The 22,608-nt window shown below is 40.7% G+C and overlaps 1 protein-coding gene across 7 annotated transcripts in view; it reads right to left on the bottom strand.

Moving 5' to 3' along the window:
* Positions 1-22,608, bottom strand: part of LOC148847286 (exocyst complex component SEC10b-like) — a 113,698-nt gene that overhangs the window by 53,455 nt on the left and 37,635 nt on the right. For all 7 annotated transcript variants that reach the window (XM_088952335.1, XM_088952336.1, XM_088952340.1 and 4 more), the window contains 2 exons: positions 12,425-12,510; positions 12,148-12,321 (listed from right to left, as the gene is read on the bottom strand). In XM_088952335.1, the coding sequence (XP_088808461.1) occupies positions 12,148-12,321; positions 12,425-12,510 (260 nt within the window). The remainder of the gene's footprint in view (positions 1-12,147; positions 12,322-12,424; positions 12,511-22,608) is intronic.

Here is a 22,608-nt window from a genome sequence, read left to right as displayed (position 1 = left end):
CAAAAATGAATAGGAACTGAGGCACACACCATAAGGCTCCTTGCCACCTCCACAATGTCTATTCTTCCTCTCTACTACCCCAATCTGTTGCGGTGTGTATGCACAACTACTCCGATGAATCATACCATGCTCCAAAAAGTATGAGGACAAGTCCTTCTCAAAGTATTCTCTACCAATGAGAACCATCTAGTAGAACTGTCACACCAAAATGGGTACTTCATCACGTGATCTCATCAGATATAACCAAGAATATCGTGTATAATCATCCACAAACAAGAGAAAATAATGGTAACCACCCATGGAAATAATGTGGTAAGGACCCCATACAATAGTATGAACAATATCAAAAGCAAAGAAGCTTCTTTTATTACTTGGTTTAAAAGAATGTCTACAATGCTTTTCCAACTGATAGCTTTCACATTCCAAACTAGACAACTGAACAGACTCAAACAACTTTGGAAACAAAAACCTCAATGAAATGAAAGAAAGATGACCCAAACAGTTATGCCAGAGCATACTCTGTCTCACTGACTCTGATCCACTACTGCTGCTGCTACTAATATGATGGTTCTAATGTCTCGGAATCTCATCCAGAAAGTATACTCCATTCACCTCACAACCACTCCAAATCATCCTCCTTGATTCAAGATCCTGCAAAACACAATTACCAAGAAGAAAGGTCACTGAATAGTTCAAATTTTTCATCAGAGAGCTTACTGAAGAAAAAAAAAAAAAGATTAGTGTGGAGTTTAGGGCCATGTAAGACAGAGGATAAAGTAATGTCATTAGTCAATCTTACTGTCCCTTTCCTAGCAATGGGAATATGGGAACCATCTGTTCTAGAGACTCTATCCCTACCAAAGCACAACTGGTAAGAACTAAAGAGGGTAGATATATTGGTCATGTGCTCAGATGCTCCTGAGTCTATAATTTAAGGAGGTCCCTCCTTACTTGAGGTGGATACATGATTTGCAATTGCATATGAACTACCTGTATGAGCAAAGGAAGCAGTATGGTTGGCTCTTGTACTGTTCTACCCATCTGAAGAACTAGAATTGGCTAAATCCTTCTTACTCATAAGTTGTCCATACTTTTCCAATTTATTTCTCACTGCTACTGCTGCAATGGACTCCAGATCAGCCTAGGAGAGGGGTTCTGAAGGGTCTCCTGTAATTGCCACATTTACATTTCCCTTCTTGTTCTTGATCCGACCTGGAATGGGATGAGGGTAAAGCTTCCAATAGGTGTCTCAGGTGTGCTTAGTCTTCTTGCAATAGTCACACACCAAGTCCTTATTGTCCTCTTTCCTAGCCTCATTACTCCCCCTGTCTCCATTTAGCTTAGATTTAACTATACTAACCATAGCTGACTCAGATCAATGCAAAGTTGTCTCAACATGACATTCCTCCTGCTCTCTTCCCCAGAGACAAAGGCATAAACTTGAGAAAGAGTCACACTTTCTATAGAAAGGAGATGTTGCCTAGCAATGTCGAATTCAGGGTTCAGCCCAACCAAGAACTAAAAAACCCTATTCTTTTCTACCAACCCCTAATAGGTTGTTGCGTCCTTCAAACTCTCCCAAACCATAGTTTCTAAGTGGTTGATCTCCTGCCAAAAAATTTTAAGCATGGAGAAATCTGTGGCAAGAGGTTTATCTCCTTATTTTGTACTAATCACCCGATTCCTTAATTGATAGGCTCTAGCTACATTTTGTTTCTAGGAATAGGTTTTAGTCACTCCATCCCAAATCTCCTTTGCAGTATTAGCCCACAAAAAAATTTTACCAATGTGAGGTAACATAGAGCTACACAGCCAGGTCATCACCATGTAATTCTCCTGTACCCATTGGGAGGGATTTGTTTCAGGTATCTTCTCCTCACAATGATGTACCCCGATTTCCCATGAGCACCAATGGCCATCTTGGCTGATTGTGCCCATTCTAGATAATTTGTACCATCAAACTTCACGATAGTAATAATTTCATACCCAAAAATATCACTACTACCTCCAACACCCAGACCCATGTTACTGGTGGACTTCTGTTCGGTACTCTGACTCTCCATTTTATTTCAAACAATTCAAAAGGGACTTCTAATCTGCAAATAAGATAAGGGTTATCCATTATCTTAAAGGGACTTCTAATTCAGATATGATTTGGGTTAGCAACTCCTAATGGGATTAGGAGTTGATCCCTTTAAGTCTATAAAAGGAAGAAGGGGCGGCAGCCTTTAGACATCCCATCACAAGCAAGCAACAGATAGTCTTGTCTTCAGAGCTGAAATCACAAAAGAGAGAATTCTGCACCCTACAAATACTCTCTTGCCGCCTCCTTCCTGCAGCTGCCGCCTACAGCAGTTCGATCTCCAGTTCTTGGGAGAAATCAAGATTGGATCTTGATCCCAATCTTTTGGAGAAAAGATTGGTGGGAATTGTATTCACAAGTCGTCCAAGTGATTCTTGAGAAGGATCAAGTTCTTTTGGAAGAACATTGTTGATTCTGCTCCACCCTGCACCGCGCCATCTTCAGTGGGAGCAGATTTTGGATCTTTCCTTGGGCGTGAACACCTCCATTGAGAGATATTATTTCTCTATATCAGGTATTATCTCTTACTACTCCTTTTGGTTCAGATCTGGTTCAGTTTATGGTTCAAGAATGATCATTGAAAATATGATTTTCTAAATAGGGAATTCGATTCCCAGTTGAAGGGAGAGAAAAATTTTTGAAATTCACCCCCTTATTCTGCAATCTTTGTACGTCCATATGATGGATTTCCTATCCCTTTAGTGGTATTAGAGCCATGGTTCAAATCTTGAACCATTCTGTTTCAGATCTGAACCTGCGCAAATAGGAAGAAGGCGTTCTACCCAATTTGCGCAGATATGGGTTTTGGGAAATTTGTTCCCAAAATTAATGGGCAAATAATATGAAATTAATTTTATATAAATCTGAATATTATTTAGAATAGTTCTATATGATTTTCTTGATTTATGGGCTATTCGTACAAGAGATCAAATTCTTGGTTTGCGCAGGGAGAACTGCAAGATTTGCAGTTTATTGAATTTATTTATTACATTTGGTCTGTAAATAATTGTTTTTTTATTTTTAGACTCAATGTATAGGCATTCGATCTGATGTAATAATTAATAGAAATAGGATTTCTATTTATTTTTAATTTTGGATCGAAGATGGCGGCGCAGAGAAGGAGATTTCACAGATGGGAGATCCGCTATCTGCGATTTGTAGTTTGTGAAACTGCAATCTGTGATCTAACCTCTGTTTTGCAGGATGGAGTGTGCGAACAGCCATGATTAACTGATTCTTGATTTTCTTTTATCAGTTAGTTAATTTCAGATTATTTTCTTGAATTAAAGATCAAACCCTAGACCCATTCGAACCAAGAATGGTTCAAGCTGTTTGGACCAAATCTAGGGTTTAATCAAGGCTAAAAGTCAGCCCTAATTTTTCCCATTAATGGGCCTGAGGATTGATATTTAATTAAATGGTTAATTCGGCCCAACCTGTAAAGGCCCAGTTTTAAATAGTTAAAACTGCTAAAAGCCCACTTCAAAGGATAAAGCTATATGGGCCGAACTGAGTAACCCTAATTCAGCCCATATACCTAGATAATATTAATGGTTAATATTACGGATTTTTAACGGGCTTCCAATGGGCCTTACAGATAATTAATTGATTGGATCAATTCATCCCTGCATGAGATGTTTGGATGTGTGTTGTGCTGCGTACATGGTCCATAAGTACTTGGCCCATGCTTATTCGACAGTGGCTCTTACGTACACCATGGCTGAATGCACATCATTGCCATGGTGTCCCTTCTGGTCATTGGATGACCTCCCTCAGTGGTGGGCCCCACACCTCATCAAGAGGTTACGTGCGGAACCCTAGCCGATTTAAGGCCCACTGAAATCTGGCTTTATGAAAGTCAGTGGGAGCCACTTTCGTTTGACCTAAATCAAACTATGGCATAATTAATTGTTCCCTCTAGCTAATATGAGTGCAAGTGATAGGGAGATTCATATGATGAACTCTCTAAAGGCCTTCCATCATTAGCATGAGGATGGGTCCTTCAGTAATGAGGAAATGCACCAGAAAATGGGTTATCCATTTGCTGTTGGGCTTGTCTGAGTGTTTCATAAGATGATAGGGGCATCATAGACCGATGTGGGAGGGGCTTCACCAAAAAATGGGAACTCTCTCATGGTACCTTGGCGTTCACGAATATGATGGGTAAGCACTCACTGGACAGAAAGGTTTACTTGAAAATGGCTCTGAACCTTGTCTGACAGAGGCCAAAGGGAAAACCCATATGATGAGTGGAGATGATCCTTCACAGAAAGGTGGTGGGGTTATGCAGCTGAAACAGTTGGCTCCATGCACCCTATGTGATTTCCCACATTTCCAGAGACAACCCGTAGTCTCCATCATTGAGAAATGAGGGAAATCTCAGAGATGAATAAATGGAAATGGATCGTACATTAAAATCCATATCTATGAAATGAACATGAATCAAATTAGGTTGTGGACTGATGTTTGCTCTTTTATCAGAAAATGGCAACGGATCATTTGCAAAGCTTCTTGATGACAACAAGCTTAAGGGCCCAAACTATGTCGACTAGTACAAGAACCTTATGCTGGTCCTAGCTTCTGAAAAGCTGACAAAGTGACAAAGAATCCTGCCCCGGAGCGTCCGGGTGACAGGGCTTCTGAGGCCCGAAGGAGAGACTATCAGGAATGGGAGGAGAAAAACTCCCTAGCCCGGTGTTACATCATTGCCTTCTTGGACAACCCAATACAGAGGCAGTTCGATCAGATCGAACTCGCCAAAGACATATTGGACAGTCTGAGGATGATGTATGAAGAGCAGAATCGTTCTACTCGACAAAAGGTCTTGAAACAGTTCATGACCACGCAAATGTCCAAGGGCCAACAAGTTCACGACCATTGTCTTCGGATGATGGGTTACATCAACGAACTGGAGGCTCTTGGATCTGGCCTGGACCTTGCGACCCAGATAGATGCTATCCTTAATTCTTTGCCTCCTTCCTTTAATCCGTTCATCATGAATTATAACATGAACAAGCTGAATGTCAGCTTACAAGAGCTCAGCAATATGTTGCAAAGAACAAAGAACTGATTAGAAAGGATGAGCCTGTAGCTATGCTTGTTGAAGCTAGCAAGACGGGCAAGAGAAAGAGGAAGGCAAAGAAGCCTCAGAAGAAAGCCACTGGAAAAGGAATTGTCCTGCCTACCTAGAATCCAAGAAAGGTAATTTCGAAACTTGTGTTATTGAAACCAATTTATTGGTAACTTCTACGTCCTGGTGTATTGACTCCGGGGCTTCGACTCATGCGTGTAACTCACTGCAAGGGTTCAAGGTAAGTAGAAGGCTGAGTAAAGGAAAAGTCACTCTCTACTTGGGGACTACTGCAACTGTTGCAGCCGCGACAATAGGAACCGTGAAGATAATTTTAGAGAAAAAAATTGCACTGAAAGATTGTCTTTATGTACAAAATTTAAGAAGAATTTTGATTTCTGTTTCGAAACTATGTGCAGATGATTATTCTTTCTTCTTTAGTAATACGATTACTATTAAAAGAAATAACAGATTCATCGCATATGGGGAACTGGAGAACGGTCTCTATGTTCTACATCCTTCTCTAAAACTAACATAACCGAAACTACGTCGGCTGAAATCCCCAAGAAGAGAGCCCGTGATACAGTTAATCCCACGTGTCTATGGCATTACCGACTTGGCCACATCGGTGTTGACCGAATCACAAGGTTGGTAAAGGATGGTCCTTTGGATTTTCTAACTATAGAAGATCTTCCCACCTGTGAGCCTTGCCTACAAGGCAAGATGACTAAACGGCCATTTAACGGTAAACCTGAAAGATGTATAGGCACACTTGACCTAATACATACTGATGTATGTGGTCCCCTGAGTGTTAGGACACGAAATCAACACGTGTATTTCATCACCTTCACAGATTATTTCTCACGATATGGTTACGTGTACCTAATGAGACACAAGTCTGAATCCTTTGAAAAGTTCAAAGAGTTTAGACAAGAGCTCGAGAAACAGTTGGGGAGAGAAATTAAAGCCCTTCGATCTGATCGAGGTGGCGAGTATCTCTCTGACGAATTCAGGGACTACTTAAAGGACAATGGGATAGTATCACAATTAGCTCCTCCTGCTACACCACAACTTAACGGGGTTTCAGAGAGGAGGAATAGACCTTATTGGATATGGTCCGATCACTTCTCATACACTCAGAGTTAGCCACATCCTTTTGGGGTTACGCATTAGAGACTGCGATTTACGTGCTGAATCGGGTTCCAACCAAATCGGTTCCGAACACCATATGAACTTTGGACCGGAAAGAAACCAAGTGCCAGACACTTGAAGATTTGGGGTTGTCCAGCACACGTTAAAAGAACGAGTGCAGACAACCAGTCGTTGCCTATTTGTAGGCTACCCAAAAGGCTCTATAGGTTACCTATTTTATGACCAAAGTGAGCAGAAAGTGTTCTGCAGTCGAAAAGCCCAATTCTTGGAGACTGATTACATCCTGGACACCCATCGTCAGGAAATTGTTCTTGATGAGGACAGCTCAGGAGCAGTAGGAGATGTCCCACAAGTTCCAGGTAGTGACCAACCTATAAGATCCACTCGGGTATCTAGGCCACCAATTCGTTATGGTTATGACCAGGATAGTTACCTGGTGGAAACCTTGACTAGTGAGGAGGATCCCGTGACTTACGCGGAAGCTATGTTCGACATAGATTCCAAGAAGTGGGTGGAGGCCATGAGAGCAAAGATGTACTCAATGGAGACCAATGGAATCTGCCCTCTGGTAGATCCGCCCTCCGAGGTAAAAGCAATCGGTTGCAAATGGATTTACAAGAGGAAGAAGGGCCCCGATGGTAAGGTTGAGACCTTCAAGGCTCGTCTGGTGGCGAAAGGGTACACTCAGAAAGAGGGCATCGATTATGAGGAAACATTTACGCCTGTGGCCATGCTTAAATCCATTAGGATCCTGTTAGCTGTAACAGCATACCATGATTATGAGATTTGGCAAATGGATGTCAAAACTGCATTCCTGAATGGGGATCCTACTGAAGATATCTATATGCAGCAGCCGCAAGGCTTCATAGTTGCAGGTCAGGAAAACATGGTATGTAAACTCAATAGATCCATTTATGGACTGAAGCAAGCTTCTAGAAGTTGGAACATCCGTTTTGACTCTGCCGTCAAATCGTTTGACTTCTAGCAGAATCCGGATGAACCATGTGTTTACTAGAAGTACAGTGGAGATAAGGTTACCTTCTTGGTTCTGTATGTAGTTGACATTCTACTCATTGGGAATGATGTAGGAATGTTGACTACGGTGAAAGTATGGCTTTCACAGCAATTCTCCATGAAAGATCTTGGAGAAGCCTCCTATATACTAGGTCTTCGACTCTATAGAGATAGATCGAAGCGGATAATAGGATTATCCCAATCTGCCTACATTGACAAAATAGTCAAAAGATATAGCATGGAAAACTACAAGAAAGGAAATGTTCCTTTCAGGCACGGAATCACTCTCTCCAAGAAGATGTCTCCCAAGACTTCTGAGGAGATTGATGACATGAAAAACGTTCCCTATGCCTCTGCCGTAGGGAGCATCATGTATGCCATGCTATGCACTTGTCCTGACATTGCTCAGGCAGTGAGTGTAGTAAGTAGATTTCAGGCCAACCCAGGGCAGGAGCACTGGACTGCTGTGAAAAACATACATAAGTACCTTCGAAGGACAAAGAGTTTTGTCTAGTATTCAATGGTAGCTCACTACAAATCCAAGGGTATACAGATGTCGATTTCCAGTCGGATCCAGATGATAGAAAGTCTACATCTGGATATGTTTTCACGATAGGATCGTGTGCTGTTTCCTGAGTGTCAGCAAACAGGGGTCCTGAGCAGCAAATTAATAGTCCACAACCCAAGCCGAGCGCATTGCCATAAGTGAGGTTGCCTTATGAATGAAGGCGTTCATTCCTGAATTTGGAATTCAGCACATCACCCATTCCACTGTTGTAAGACAACGTTGGACCTACAGGAGGATGATCTTAAGAGGTAGCATCAACGGAGAATGTGATAAACCCATTGACTAAGCCACTAACACAGAAAATGTTTAAGAAACACGTGGAAAGCATGGGACTCTGTCTAATACCTGATTGGACCTACGTGCAAGTGGGAGTTGTTAAACAGTTTTGTATGCCCTTAACTTCAATCAAAATGATGTACTTTATGAGTTTATTGTAAATGAATAAAAGTGCATATTTGATTCATGTTCCCTTGGTATGTTTCTGTGTAATACCCTTAAACTGGACACTTAATGAGACTCGTGTTAGTTTAGAATGTTCACAGCCAGTGGGTCGGTCTGGGGAGACCTATCCTGACAAGGCTGACACTGTGGCGCCACCAAGTCGGTTGGGGTGGCTTGTCTCAGCCACCGGAGTGAGACCCTAGGCACATACAGTGTAGGATTAATTGAATCTTTGAACTGGACCAGATTTCCAATATTGCCCTGAACCTTGGAGATTGATGGGCAAAACTGGAAAGTTACACCCGACCCCTACACTCGATTATGATACTGCATTAGGTGTCGGATTGGGCTGTCTTTAATGTACCAATCAGTGAGATCCTTAGCGGCTAGGTATGTTGGGACAATCTGAGAATTCATCTGAGTGGGTGATCATAGTGACAGGATCAGCCCCTTTGTTGGACAAAGGTAATGATCGGGGATGCACTCTCACTGATGGAAATCAAGACGGCCGACAGCCGATTTCAATCGTTGAGATTTGTTTTGCAAAATATAATTTATATGAAATATAAAAGTATATAAATTATGGTTTCGAAATGATTTGCAAAAGGTTTTAATTCCCGGGATCCATACAACAGAGAGTGCAACACTGTTCCTTGCAGCCGAAGGAGAGGTCCTCTCTTGTCAGGCAGTGTATAATCATTATGGTCTGAGAGGTTAAGTGTAAGACCATTGAGGATAATACCTGATGGGCTAATCTTGCATTTGCCCACAGTCCCTGGGTGTTACAAGGTGGTTTGGCCCAGGGACCACTTAGGGCAAGTGTTGGGCCCATAGAGCCCATCTGATGGGTTTCAGGGGGTGCACTCTCCACAACAGTGTATTCGGCCAGGCCTTGTAACAAAGGCTGGGCTGAACCCATGTGGCTGATGTGTAGATCAATGTTTGGGTCCCACGCCATACAAGGAAGCCCAACTAGGCAACAGTTTGGAAGGCTAAATGGATACATAACCTTAAATGGGCCTTAAGCCCATTTCGAACTGGGCTAATTTGATTAGTCACTTAAGGGGCGAATTCTAAGATGGATCAGCTGATAGGATTGGGCCCACACCCTATCCACTTAGAGAGTCCAAGATCTAAATAAGATTTAGATCTACAAACTTCCTAATTAGATTAGGAGATGGCTGATCTAATCTGTAGATAAGATAAGGGTTATCCCTTATCTTAAAGGGACTTCTAATCCAGATATGATTTGGGTTAGCAACTCCTAATGGGATTAGGAGTTGATCCCTTTAAGTCTATAAAAGGAAGAAGGGGCGGCAGCCTTTAGACATCCCATCACAAGCAAGCAACAGATAGTCTTGTCTTCAGAGCTGAAATCACAGAAGAGAGAATTCTACACCCTGCAAATACTCTCTTGCCGCCTCCTTCCTGCAGCCGCCGCCTACAGCAATTCGATCTCTAGTTCTTGGGAGAAATCAAGATTGGATCTTGATTCCAATCTTTTGGAGAAAAGATTGGTGGGAGTTGTATTCACAAGCCGTCCAGGTGATTCTTGAGAAGGATCAAGTTCTTTTGGAAGAACACTGTTGATTCTGCTCCACCCTGCACTGCGCCATCTTCAGTGGGAGCAGATTTTGGATCCTTCCTTGGGCGTGAACACCTCCATTGAGAGATATTATTTCTCTGTATCAGGTATTATCTCTTCCTACTCCTTTTGGTTCAGATCTGGTTCAGTTTATGGTTCAAGAATTATCCTTGAATATATGATTTTCTAAATAGGGAATTCGATTCCAGTTGAAGGGAGAGAAGAATTGTTGAAATTCGCCCCCTTATTCCGCAATCTTTGGGCATCCATATGATGGATTTCCTATCTCTTCAGGATGTTATGAACCTAAGAGATGGATGCCCTTGTAAAGAACCAAACCTAGGAGATTGTTCCTCTTCCCAAGGGTAAGGTGTTGCAAGTGGGTGTATATAGTTAAACACTGGGTGGATGGCTCAATTGAAAGATACAAAGCTAGGTTGGTGGCAAATGAATACTCCTAAACATATGGGATTGACTATCAAGAGACCTTTGCACCTATTGCCAAAATGAACTCTATTTGAGTGATTATATCTCTTGATGCTCAGTATTCATGGCCTTTATACCAAATGGGTGTGAAGAATGCATTCCTCAATGGAGATCTTCAAGAGGAGGTCGACATGGATCTACCCCAGGAGTAAGCTTCCCTGACAGTAGGGGGAAGGTTTGTTGTCTGAAGAAATCCCTTTGTGGGCTTAAGAAACCTCCTAGAGTTTGGTTTGATAGATTTAGAAACATTGTTCTTAAAATTGGGTTCATTTAATCACATGTAGATCATACTCTCTTCATAAGAAGAGTTAATGGCCTAGTGACTCTATGTATATGTTGATAACATTGTTACCACCGAAGATGATAACTCCAAAATAGTCCAAATAAAGTCATTTCTTGCTTCTGAATTTGAGATCAAAGGAAGGGTGCAAACTAGTTGAAACCCCTATTTACCCAAATCATAAACTAAATGCTAATGATGGAGACATTCTTCCAAACAAGAGTGTCTATTTGAGACTAGTTGGTCAGCTTCTTTATTTGTGCTTGACCAGAACTGATTTATCCTATGTCGTGAGTGTGGTGAGCCAGCAAATGCATAACCCCAGACTTTCACATATGCAGGTAGTTAACAGGATCCTTGCCCACTTAAAGGGGTGCCCAGGCAAAGGAATGTTGTATTCCAACCATGGGAATCTCAAGGTCGAGCCCTATACTAAATTACTAATGCTGATTGGGTAGGTTCTATGGACGATAGGAGATCTACCTCTACTTATTGTGCATCGGTGGGAAGTAATGTTATATCTTAGAGAAGTAAAAAGCAATCAGTTGAGGTTGGCAGTTAATTCATTAGAGAAAGGATAGTTAGTGGAGAAATGTGTATGCCTTTTGTTAAGTCAGATGATCAACTTGCTAATTGTCTTACCAAGGGCCTCCACCCTCCACAAGCCAAAGCTTGATAGAAACCTAGGAGATCAAGAATGATAGATATCTATACTTAGCTTGAGGGGGTGTTTTGAGATTAGCATTGTGGTTAGGAGTATTTATTTATTTTCTCTTTATATATATTTGGTCACCCATTCAAGGGCACATATGTAATTTTTCTTCTCTAAGATAAATGAGAATTTTCTTGGCTGTGAACAATAACACACCCTATTCTCCCAAAATTCATATACTCTTCATTCCAACTGAAACCAAGCATGAAGAGAGTACCAATAAAAGCACAACATAAGAAAGCAAAGATTTCACAAATTCAGAATTAACACCCAATTTTTTATCAATAAAAAAAAACTTTCATTAATCAAACAAAATAATTAATTACGAAGAGGGGGAGATAAACTGTCTTAACTCCCCCAACAGAGGCTAGAGCCCAAAAACTGATAAAGACCAGAATTACAACTGAGCCTAACAAATAGATTCCCTAATCACCCATTGCATGGCTAACCCATCAGAAAACAAGTTAACATAAACTCAACACCCGATCCATGACATTATATTGTTAGCATGGAAGAAAACAAAGACAAGGAAGACTAACAGATGACTTTGGACGTAGATTTGACATTCTAATGACTTCATGCATGATACATCAATATGTTACTTCTCAAGACTGAAATTTTGTAGAGACCATGCTCATCCATTTTTGTAGTGCATAAGGGGTATATAAGAGACCATTTTCCCATTAATTTATAAATTAAAATTTTAATGCCCAAATTTCTTGAAAGATTGAAGGCAAGCAATTGATTAAGTTTTACCTGAGAAGAAAACAAAGTGCATCTTGAAATTGCTTCTTCATTCCACTGCACAAACTCAGTCACTACAGAAACTGATATCTGCTGTTGTGAAGATGCTATTGAAGCTCCCTTTGAGCGTCCAATTGTCCCACTTGACTCAGATTGCTGATGACTTTCTGCACGTAGTTCATCCATCTGCCAAGGCATATGAAGATTTAGCCTATTGACAATACATCTAATTAATACATTAAGCCAAAATGGAATTGTAGCTCAACAAGACAAGTTTTGTATTAAAAACCTTTGCCTGATAGAGCTGTCTTAGGCAAGCCTGCTCATTGTCAGGATACTCATCTATGTGAGAAAGAAATAGAGATTCTATAAGGCCTAAAACAACAAAAATGGTTACTGTTAGTGCATAGAAAATGAGAGACCTACAAGGATCTGGTATAATGATAACAACAACAAAAGCAACTTCTCAACCAACATTACTCATTTAAAATATCTTATTATCTATAAATTCCATCACTAGAGAATCAAAGCCTGTTGTGCTCAAACAATGAACACTTCTATGTTATATCCAACATAGAAAGCATAGCATTAGAACTTTGCTACTATATCAAATAAAACTGGTCAATCAAAATTTATGCATTAAACATTCATTGGAATTGTGGAAAATATTGCATTAAAAATTTATGAGACATCTGTCCACACCCATTTTTTGGCTGGATACATATTCTTAATGATAATTTGTATTTCCACCATGATGCAGTTTGTACTATGTGCTGCAGAGGGCATTTATGTCTTCTCCTTTTTTTATTTTGTACAGTCGCCATAGCCTATATAATCAAAATCTGGCTCCGCCAGCCCGAACTTTTGGCTCTCACATCTCTTTCTTCTCTTCTCCTTCTTCTCCCTTTCCTTCTTCCCGAACTTTTGTACAGTCACCATAGCCTATATAATCAAAATCTGGCTTCGCCAGCCCGAAATCATGGTATTAGAGCAAAACAGTGCTCTGTATATTTTTTTCTTCATTGGTTAAAGACATCCTCTGTGTTCAATGGACTGAGAATGGAGAAAACAAGTTTGTTCTGGACCTAAGAACTCTTCAGCTGCACCTTTCTCACCTGTTCTGGGCTGAATCTCAACCGAAGTAATTCCAGAAGCTTGTTGATGACTGTTTGAGGCGGAGTGTTGTAATAATAGAGTTATGGCCACAGGGAGTGAAAGTGTCTTTTTATCCTTTTCATGTTTAAGTGATGTCAACAATAATAAGGGCACCACTTGTCCAATCTTTGGATCTCCAATTATTCGATATTCTCTTCCTCAAATTTATTTCTCCTATCTCTTCTTCTTAGCTTTTTTTATCAGTACATTCTTCTTAGCTTCTTCTTTCTCTTTTCACTGAACTATAGAACTCTTTGGCACATAGAGAGATTTGTAGCTAAATTTGGAAAATGCTGATTAGAAATCTTTCCTATTTGCCTGGGGTATGAATTAGGGTTTCCTAGATGGATTTAAAAGTATATTTTAAGACTCCACTCTCAGATTTGATCTACCCCATACACCCTATGCAATTCAGCCATTGAAGAAGATAGTCTTCATATTGTGATTCCCCCTTCACTGCTCACTAACTTAAAATGTTTGAGTCTATTGAGCCAGACTTATTCCTACCTGTTTGCTCATTTGATTAGCATCTGTTGAAGGTTGATTTACTGCTCAAAAGTTTAGGGGTCGATCAGAGAATTGCAGAGAACATCCATTGAAGCGAGACTTGAAGTTGTGCCACTTGCAGCTGCTTGTCAGGATCAACAAGTGGTGGCAGTTTGTACTGTGAACACCATATTAACCAGCTACACTTTTGGTTGGGTTTCTCCATCAGATAATCTTCTTTTCTTGGTTTTGGGCTTGAGACATCATGATCCAATCCCCAATTTGATCCAGATTGGAGAGAAGGTTTCTCTCTATGGTGCGATTTAGCAAATAGCAGTTTCTTGGGTAAATTTTGGAATTTTCCCCGGTGCATTTTGGCCTATTAACAATGCATCCATCATCCAATTGATAAGACATGAAATTTCCTGTATCATCCCTAAATGCCCCTCGATACCTAATAGACCAGGATTTTTTTTATCAGCAACACAGAATTTTTTAATTGATAAGATTAAAAAGCATATACACAATCATGGTGGCCTCCATAATAGACCAGGATTTCCAATGATGCATCCATCAAAATTCTACTTGACCTGATCTAAAAAATGGTAGCCTCCACAATCCGTACCTCTTAATCCAAAGTCTTGTTTTTGAGGTATTTGCTATCCAACACCAACCTATTGTGATGTCATCCATGGAAATTGAGGTATTTCACTCAATTTCCTGCACTTATAATTACAATTTCAGTAGTCACTCAAGATTGAACAGCCACTTAAAAGGAGAAGAAAAAAAATAATAAGAAAATAAGAAGAAGAAAAGAGAGAGAGAGAGAGAGAGAGAGAGAGTTTTGATAAAAGAGAGTTGGGTTGATGTTTGAAACAGCCGCCCTCTTAAATTTATATAGATAGTATCATACTTGTAAAAGGACTGAACTGCTTACATGGCAAGATAAGATAAGTGTAGAGAAGATGGGCCGAATGGCCCATAGGTTGTTTATTCTTCTTGTTATTTTGGGTCCATCCTGTCAATGTTAAGTTTTTTTTTTTTTAAGTTCTTTGTAAATTCTGCCCAACTAAGGGCCTCCTTGTAATTACTCAAAAATATCTAATAAAACAGTGTTGAGGGCTGACATAGAGACAGTTCGAAAACTCTTCTCAGAACCCTCATTGCCGAAACACACGTCTCCTCTCCTCTCTTCAGTTTCAACATGGTATCAGAGCATATCTGAACTTGAACGTCCTAGGGCTGGAGGCTTAGTCACGTACTGCCTGATTCTTGGAGGACATTGGACAAGCCCAAAACTAGAATCTCTTGGAGAAGGGGTTCGATGACCAGGAAGAATCAGAGAAGAAGAAAAAAGGGGAAGGGGAACAGCTCGGTTCTGTTTTTGAAGCTCGACTGTGTTTGGACTGCTGAATCTCGAACTGTAAGTTGTGCTCAGTTTTCTGGTTCTGTTTTACATTACCTTCGACTGTGTTTGGACTGTTGAAGTGTTCGAAAATCCTAACTGTTTTGTACTACCTTCAACTCCATTAAATCTGATTTAACCCAGAAATTTCTGGGCTGTATTTTCTCTTCTTCTTGGACTGTTAAAATCTGCCGAAACATTCATGTAACAAGGCTGTGTATTGTTACTCTTGTTCGGCTGTTTTTAGAGGGCTGTACGAACAGTTTTTGGGGTCTTTTCTCTTCTTTGACAGTGGGGTTGTCTCTATTGCCCACACTGTGCTTGTGAAAAGGCATATTCAGCAATACCGATTGGTACTTACTCTTCTTGGCTGAGTGTACAACCTTGAAAAGGTACTTCGGCTAAGTGCACAGTGCCTAGGAGTTTCTGATTTCTTCTTGAAGCCTAAACTCAGTGTGTTGCCTCCTTGTGGTCGGCTGAACTCAGTGTGTTGCCTCCTTGTGGTCAGCTGAACTCAGTTATTGCTTGTTCTTATCCAGCATACTTGTAGAAGTCATCTGAAATCATATTTGGAGTGTTTACATGATGTACTCCTCAGAGTTTGAAAACAAAAGTGGTGCTGAATATGGATTGGGTCAGGGTGCTCCAAGTGATTCCTTATTAACTATGACCACAGTTAAGCTAGATGGAACTAATTATCTGGCATGGTCACAATCAGTAAAGATTCATGTTTGTAGTAGAAGAAAGTGGGGGTTCATTTCCGGGAGTAAGAAGGCTCCCCCAGAAGATGATCCATCCTACGAGAAGTGAATGCAAGAAAATTACTCTGTCATTGGGTGGCTTGTGAACTCAATGCAGCCACAGATCAGCCAGCACTATCTATGAATGAATTAAGCAAAGGAAATATGGGATAGTGTTGCTGAAACCTATTCCCAAAAACTAAATGTGGCTAGAGCCTATAAGTTGAGAAGTGATGTGAAGAATCTGAGACAGGGGGAGAAACCATTATCTGTATACTTCTCAACTTTGAAGTCTTTGTGGCAAGAAATAGACTTGATAGAAGCTGTAACCTGGGACACCACCAATGATGCAGAGACCTACAAAAAACTGGTTGAAAAAAACAGGGTATTTGAGTTCTTAACCGGACTTAACCCGGAATATGATATCACAAAACAGAATATTCTTTCCAAGGAGTGTGTATCTTTGTCACAAGCTTATGCATTGGTGAGTAGTGAAGTGAGCGGAAGGGCTGTACAGGTTCAAGGGGCTGATATTAAATATCACTTTGCCAATATGGGGATTCAAACCTAAAGGGAATGTTAGAACTTCTAGTGGCACAGGAAAGAAAGAAGTTGTATGTGAGTACTACAAGAGGCCGAAGCACACCAAAGACAAGTGCTGGAATTACATCCTAACCTTGTTCCCATCAGGTTTCAGAAAAATTATGATAGTAAAAGATCAAGAAGTGCAAATGTAGCTGTCGGGCCAAATAGTGAAGAGATGTTTGCTTCTGCGCAGTTGGCAGCCATGAGAGTAGAATATGAAAAGTTTGGGAAGATGATCAGTCAACTGATTGATGTGACCTCTGCTACCGACCCTTCAGGAAAATCCACAACTTCAGCATTTGCTCATTCAGGTATAAGGGCTTCTGCTAATCATGCTACTTCTTCAGGTAATCTCAAGATACCTTGGATTATTGACTCAGGTGCTTCTGACCATATGACCAATCTGTCTACCTTGTTTGTTTCATATGACTTACTTCCTGGACGTGATAAAATCACGTCCTTGTACCTCCCTTCAACATGGTTCACTTGCCCCTATCTCTGGTAAGGGAACCATCAAGGCTACAGATTCCTTGTACCTCCCTTCTGCCCTTCATGTACCTAAACTAAATACAAATTTGTTGTCTGTGAGCAGTTTAACCAAGTCACTAAACTATTGTGTAACCTTTTTTCCTTCCTACTATGTTTTTCAGGATCTGGAGTCTCAGAAGGTGATTGGGAGTGGCCATGAGGCGAACGGAATATACCTGCTTGATACTCCGGGACAATGCACTGATCATCTTGGGAATGTTGCTCTTGGATCTATCTCTTCAGAGTCTGTTAGTCAGATTATGTTGTGTCATTGTCGTTTTGGTCATCTGTCTTTTTTGGCTTTGAGTCATCTATTCCCCGAACTGTTTAAGGGAATTAGTCTGTCCAGTCTTCATTGTGAGTCTTGTGAATTGTCAAAGCATTGTAGAAGCAAGTATCCTTTGAGAAATAAAAGATCTTTTGTTCCTTTTAATATTGTGCATTCTGATGTGTGGGGGGCTTACCACTTACCCTCTATGGGTGGCTACAAATATTTTATCCTGTTTATTGATGGTTTTTCACGATTCACTTGGATATTCCTGATGAAATCCCGTGATGAAGTCCCAAGACTTGTAAAACAATTCCATGAATTTGTTCTAACCCAATTTGATACCAGGATTAAAATCTTCAGATCAGACAATGCAAAAGAATACTTTGAGAAAAACCTATCCTGCTATCTTTCTGACATGGGGGTTATTCATTAAAGCTCATGTGCTAGGACCCCAGAACAGAATGGGGTTGCTGAGAGGAAAAACAGGCATATTGTTGAGGTTGCAAGAAGTATCTTATTTGCCTCACATGTTCCTACTAGGTTTTGGAGTGATGCTGTACTTACTGCTACCTATCTCATAAACCGCATGCCATCCAGGGTTTTGGGTTTTAAGTCTCCCTTCACTCTTCTTCATCCGGACAAAGATCTTTTTCCTATTCCTATTCGTGTCTTTGGCTACACCTGTTATGTACATGTTCCAAATGTCCAAAGGCATAAATTTGAACCCAAAGCACAAAAGTGTATCTTCCTTGGTTATTCCCCCAAACAGAAGGGTTATTGTTGTTTTGATCCAAAGTCTGGCAATCGGTATGTCTCAATGGATGTCACCTTTGATGAGTCTTCCCCTTTTTATGGTTCCTCTCCAAAAGGACATTGTCCATAGGGGGAGAATTTGACACAGGTGTTTGCTCTTCCTCTTCCTGTCCCTGTTGAGTCCCTTGATGTGTCTGCCTCTCCCTCAAATGAATCAAGGTTGGATCAGTCGTTCCATTCTCCTTGTCCTGGTACCCTACCTCCTCGTCCTGTCCTCAATCCAAAGGTGTATCAAAGGCAAAGATCCAGAAATGTGCAGGTTGTTTCTCCAACAACACATGAGCCTCCTACACTTCCAGTCACAGAAGAGACAACAGGTACTGGTTCAGCACCTTTGGATTCATCCTTCCCTGACCTTGATATTCCCATTGCTGTTAGAAAAGTAAAACGGAAGTGCACTGCACACTACATTTCCAAGCACCTTTCTTACAATTTGCTTTCACCTTCATATTTTGCCTATCTCTCTTCTGTTGTTTCTCATCATATTCCCAGGTCTGTGTCAGAAGCTCTTAAGATTCCAGAATGGAAGGATGTTATGAAATCTGAAATAGATGCCCTACACAAGAATGACACATGGGAAGTTATGGATTTGCTTGAAGGGAAGGATCCTATTGGTTGCAAGTGGGTCTTTACTATCAAATACAGAGTTGATGGTACCATTGAAAGGTACACGGTCAGGCTGGTTGCAAAAGGCTATACACAGACATATGGGATTGATTATTTAGAGACTTTTGCACCTGTTGCCAAGATGACATCTGTGAGGGTTCTTCTATCTTTAGCTGCTCACTTTGATTGGCCCCTTTATCAATTGGATGTGAAGAATGCATTTCTGAATGGTGAATTACATGAGGAGGTTTACATGTCTCTTCCTCTAGGGATGTATGGAACTGATATAAAAGGGAAGGTATGCAGGCTGAAGAAATCTCTTTATGGACTAAAACAGTCCCCTAGAGCATGGTTTGAGAGATTTAGAACAGCACTTGTTAACTTTGGTTATGTGCAGACACAGTTCGATCATACTCTTTTTGTGAAGATGAGTGGACCTCTGGCAGTATACCTCATTGTGTATGTAGATGATATTGTAGTGACGGGTAATGATGCCTCAGGAATTCAGGATCTAAAATCTTTTCTCCATACAGAGTTTGAGATTAAAGATTTGGGGGAATTGAGATACTTTCTTGGCATAGAAGTGGCTCGATCCAAGGATGGGATTCTTATCTCCCAAAGAAAGTATGTTCTTGACTTGCTCTCTGAAACTAAAAAGATCGGTGCTAGACCAGCTGCTACTCCTATTGATATGAGTCATAAACTCTCAGCCTCAGAAGGGACATTGTTAGAAGACAAAGGAATCTTTCAGAGACTTCTTGGGAAACTTTTGTATCTATGCATGACTCGGCCAGATATTGCATATGCAGTCAGTTGCATTAGCCAATTCATGCGTGCTCCTCGAGACACTCATTTGGCAGTTGTAGAGAGAATCCTAAGTTATTTGAAGGGCTCCCCAGGAAAGGGTATTCTGTTTGCCAAGCATGGTCATATGAAACTTGAAGCTTACACCGATGTTGACTGGGCCGGGAACATTGATGACAGAAGATCTACATCTGGGTATTGTAGCTTGGTAGTTGGTAATGTTGTTTCTTGGAGAAGCAAGAAACAATCGGTTGTTGCTCGGTCTTCTGCCGAAGCAGAATACAGGGCCATGGCACATGGGGTTTCTGAATTATTATGGTTAAAATCTTTGATGGAAGAACTTGGAGTTGAATATGACAAGCCAATGATGTTATACTGTGATAATCAAGCTGCCATCAACATTGCTCACAACCCAGTGCAACATGATAGAACCAAGCATATTGAAGTTGATCGACACTTCATTAGGGAAAGGGTCTCTTCGGGTGAAGTGTGTCTTCCTTTCATCACATCTGAAGGACAGTTGGCAGATTTTCATACCAAAGGCATTCCCAAGGCAAAACTTCAGCATGATACCAGCAAGCTTGGCATGATTGACATCTATGCTCAGCTTGAGGGGGAGTGTAGAGAAGATGGGCCGAATGGCCCATAGGTTGTTTATTCTTCTTGTTATTTTGGGTCCATCCTGTCAATGTTAAGTTTTTTTTTTTTAAGTTCTTTGTAAATTCTGCCCAACTAAGGGCCTCCTTGTAATTACTCAAAAATATCTAATAAAACAGTGTTGAGGGTTGAGATAGAGACAGTTCGAAAACTCTTCTCAGAACCCTCATTGCCGAAACACACAAGTCTCCTCTCCTCTCTTCAGTTTCAACAATAAGATTAGATAAAGCTGAAAAAAGACTAATCCTAATCTTATAAAAGACTAGTCCTAATCTTATAAAAGACTAGTTCTAATCTTATCATAAAGAACTAAACCTAATCATAACTTATTACTGACATACGAACAGTGGGGACCACATTAGTGTTCTCTATACTCCCCCTCAAGTTGGGAATAGATGTTTGTCATTCCCAACTTGCATAGATCTGCCTCTAACTTCTTCCTTGAAACGCCTTGGTGAGAAGGCCTGCCAACTGCATGTTGGAGGTGATGTATGGAAGACATACTTCATGAGATGTAACCCTTTCTCTGATAAAATGTCGATCCACTTCAATATGCTTAGTTCTATCGTGTTGTACCGGATTATGGGCTATATTGATGGCAGTTTGATTATCACAGTACAACATCAAGAGTTTCTCATAAGCAATATCTAATTCCTCAAATAATGATCTCAACCATACAATCTCAGCTACACCATTTGCCATGGACCTATATTCAACTTCAGAACTGGAACGAGAAACAACATTTTGTTTCTTGCTCCTCCAAGAGACAAGGTTACCTCCTACAAAAGCACAATATCCAGAGGTAGATCTTCGATCATCAACACACCCAGCCCAATCAGCATTTGTGTAAACTTCTATCTTAATGTGATCATTATTCTTGAATAAAATGCCTCTGCCTAGGCACCTCTTCAAATATGCTAGTATCCTCTCAACTGCAAAGAGGTGAGTAGTCCTAGGAGAGTGCATATACTGACTAACCACACTCCGCCCTCTACATTGATCTTGTGATTTTGTTCAATGGATGTGTTAGTAGGCCTAACACCCAACTTTCCTGTTTCTTCCAACAAGTCAAGAACATACTTTCTTTGAGAAACAAAAATCCCATGCTTGGATCTGGCTACCTCAATGCCCAACAAGTATCGTAGTTCTCCCAGATCTTTTACCTCAAACTCTTGATAGAGTTGCTTAAGGGACTTAATCTCAATATTATCATTTCCTGTTACTACGATATCATCCACATATACAGCAAGCAAGGTTAAGGAAGAATCCACTCTCTTAATAAACAAGGTGTGGTCTGACTGGGCCTGTACATATCCGGACCTTTCAAGGGCTTGTCTAAATCTATCAAACCAAGCTCTGGGGACTGTTTTAGTCCATACAAGGCTTTGTTCAACTGACAAACCTTCTTTCCTGTCTTTGTACCATAAAATCCAGGAGGCAACTGCATGTAAACTTCTTTTTGCAAGTCTCCGTTGAGGAAGGCATTTTTAACATCCATCTAATACAACGGCCAAGAGTAACTGGCTGCAAGAGATAATAAGACTTTGATAGTGGTCATCTTTGATGCTGGTGCAAAAGTTTCCAAGTGATAGGAACGAAGGAGCCATCAGCAAGGGACACTTTGTCTCTGTCTGAAGATAAGTGATAGGTAGTAAATAGTGACGGCAAGCCAGTCATATGGTCAAATGCTCCAGAATCTATTATCCATGAATGTTCTGTATTACCTGTAGCTGAGGCGTGGTGAGATGAGGCCCGATTACCTGAATGAGCAAAAGCTGAGATAGGGGGTGTTGATGGTGTTTGAGGAGGTGGAGCTGAATTACCAACTTCATTTTTCAGTTGAACTAAAGCAACTCGGACAGCAGCTAGAGTGTCTAGAAGATTGCCTTTTGTGCTAGACGAGGTTGTACTATCAGTGTTAACAACCATATTTGCATTCCCCTTTTTGTTTCTGAGTTTTGCTGAAACTAGATGTGGATGCAACTTCCAACAGGTCTCTTTAGTATGTTAAGGTTTCTTGCAATGCTCACATACCAGGTCCTTAGCTTCCTTTTTCATGTCTCTTTCCTTATCACCCCCAGGTTTGGGCTTAACTGCTGCCAGAGCTGATTCAAAAGGTTGTTGTTGTAGCATAACTTTTCTCCTAGTCTCTTCGTTATGCACTAAGGAATAGGCCTGGGACAGAGTTACACTGTCTCTTATCAACAATTGCTGCCTCGCAATATCATATTCCGAATTTAGACCAGCCAGGAACTCAAACACTCTATTAGTTTCAATATGCCTTCTATAAATCTGTGCATCTTTCTGACTTTCCCATTCAATTGATTCAAGGTAGTCAATTTCATGCCACAGGGATTTCAAGATTGAAAAATAAACAGAAACTTGTTTCTCACCTTGCTTGAGATTTCTAACCTCATATTTCA

Source organism: Nelumbo lutea, chromosome 6, assembly GCF_056320005.1.
Source record: "Nelumbo lutea isolate HS-2025 chromosome 6, American lotus-T2T, whole genome shotgun sequence".
Lineage (NCBI taxonomy): Eukaryota > Viridiplantae > Streptophyta > Magnoliopsida > Proteales > Nelumbonaceae > Nelumbo > Nelumbo lutea.
This window is presented reverse-complemented; position numbering and strand designations above follow the sequence as displayed.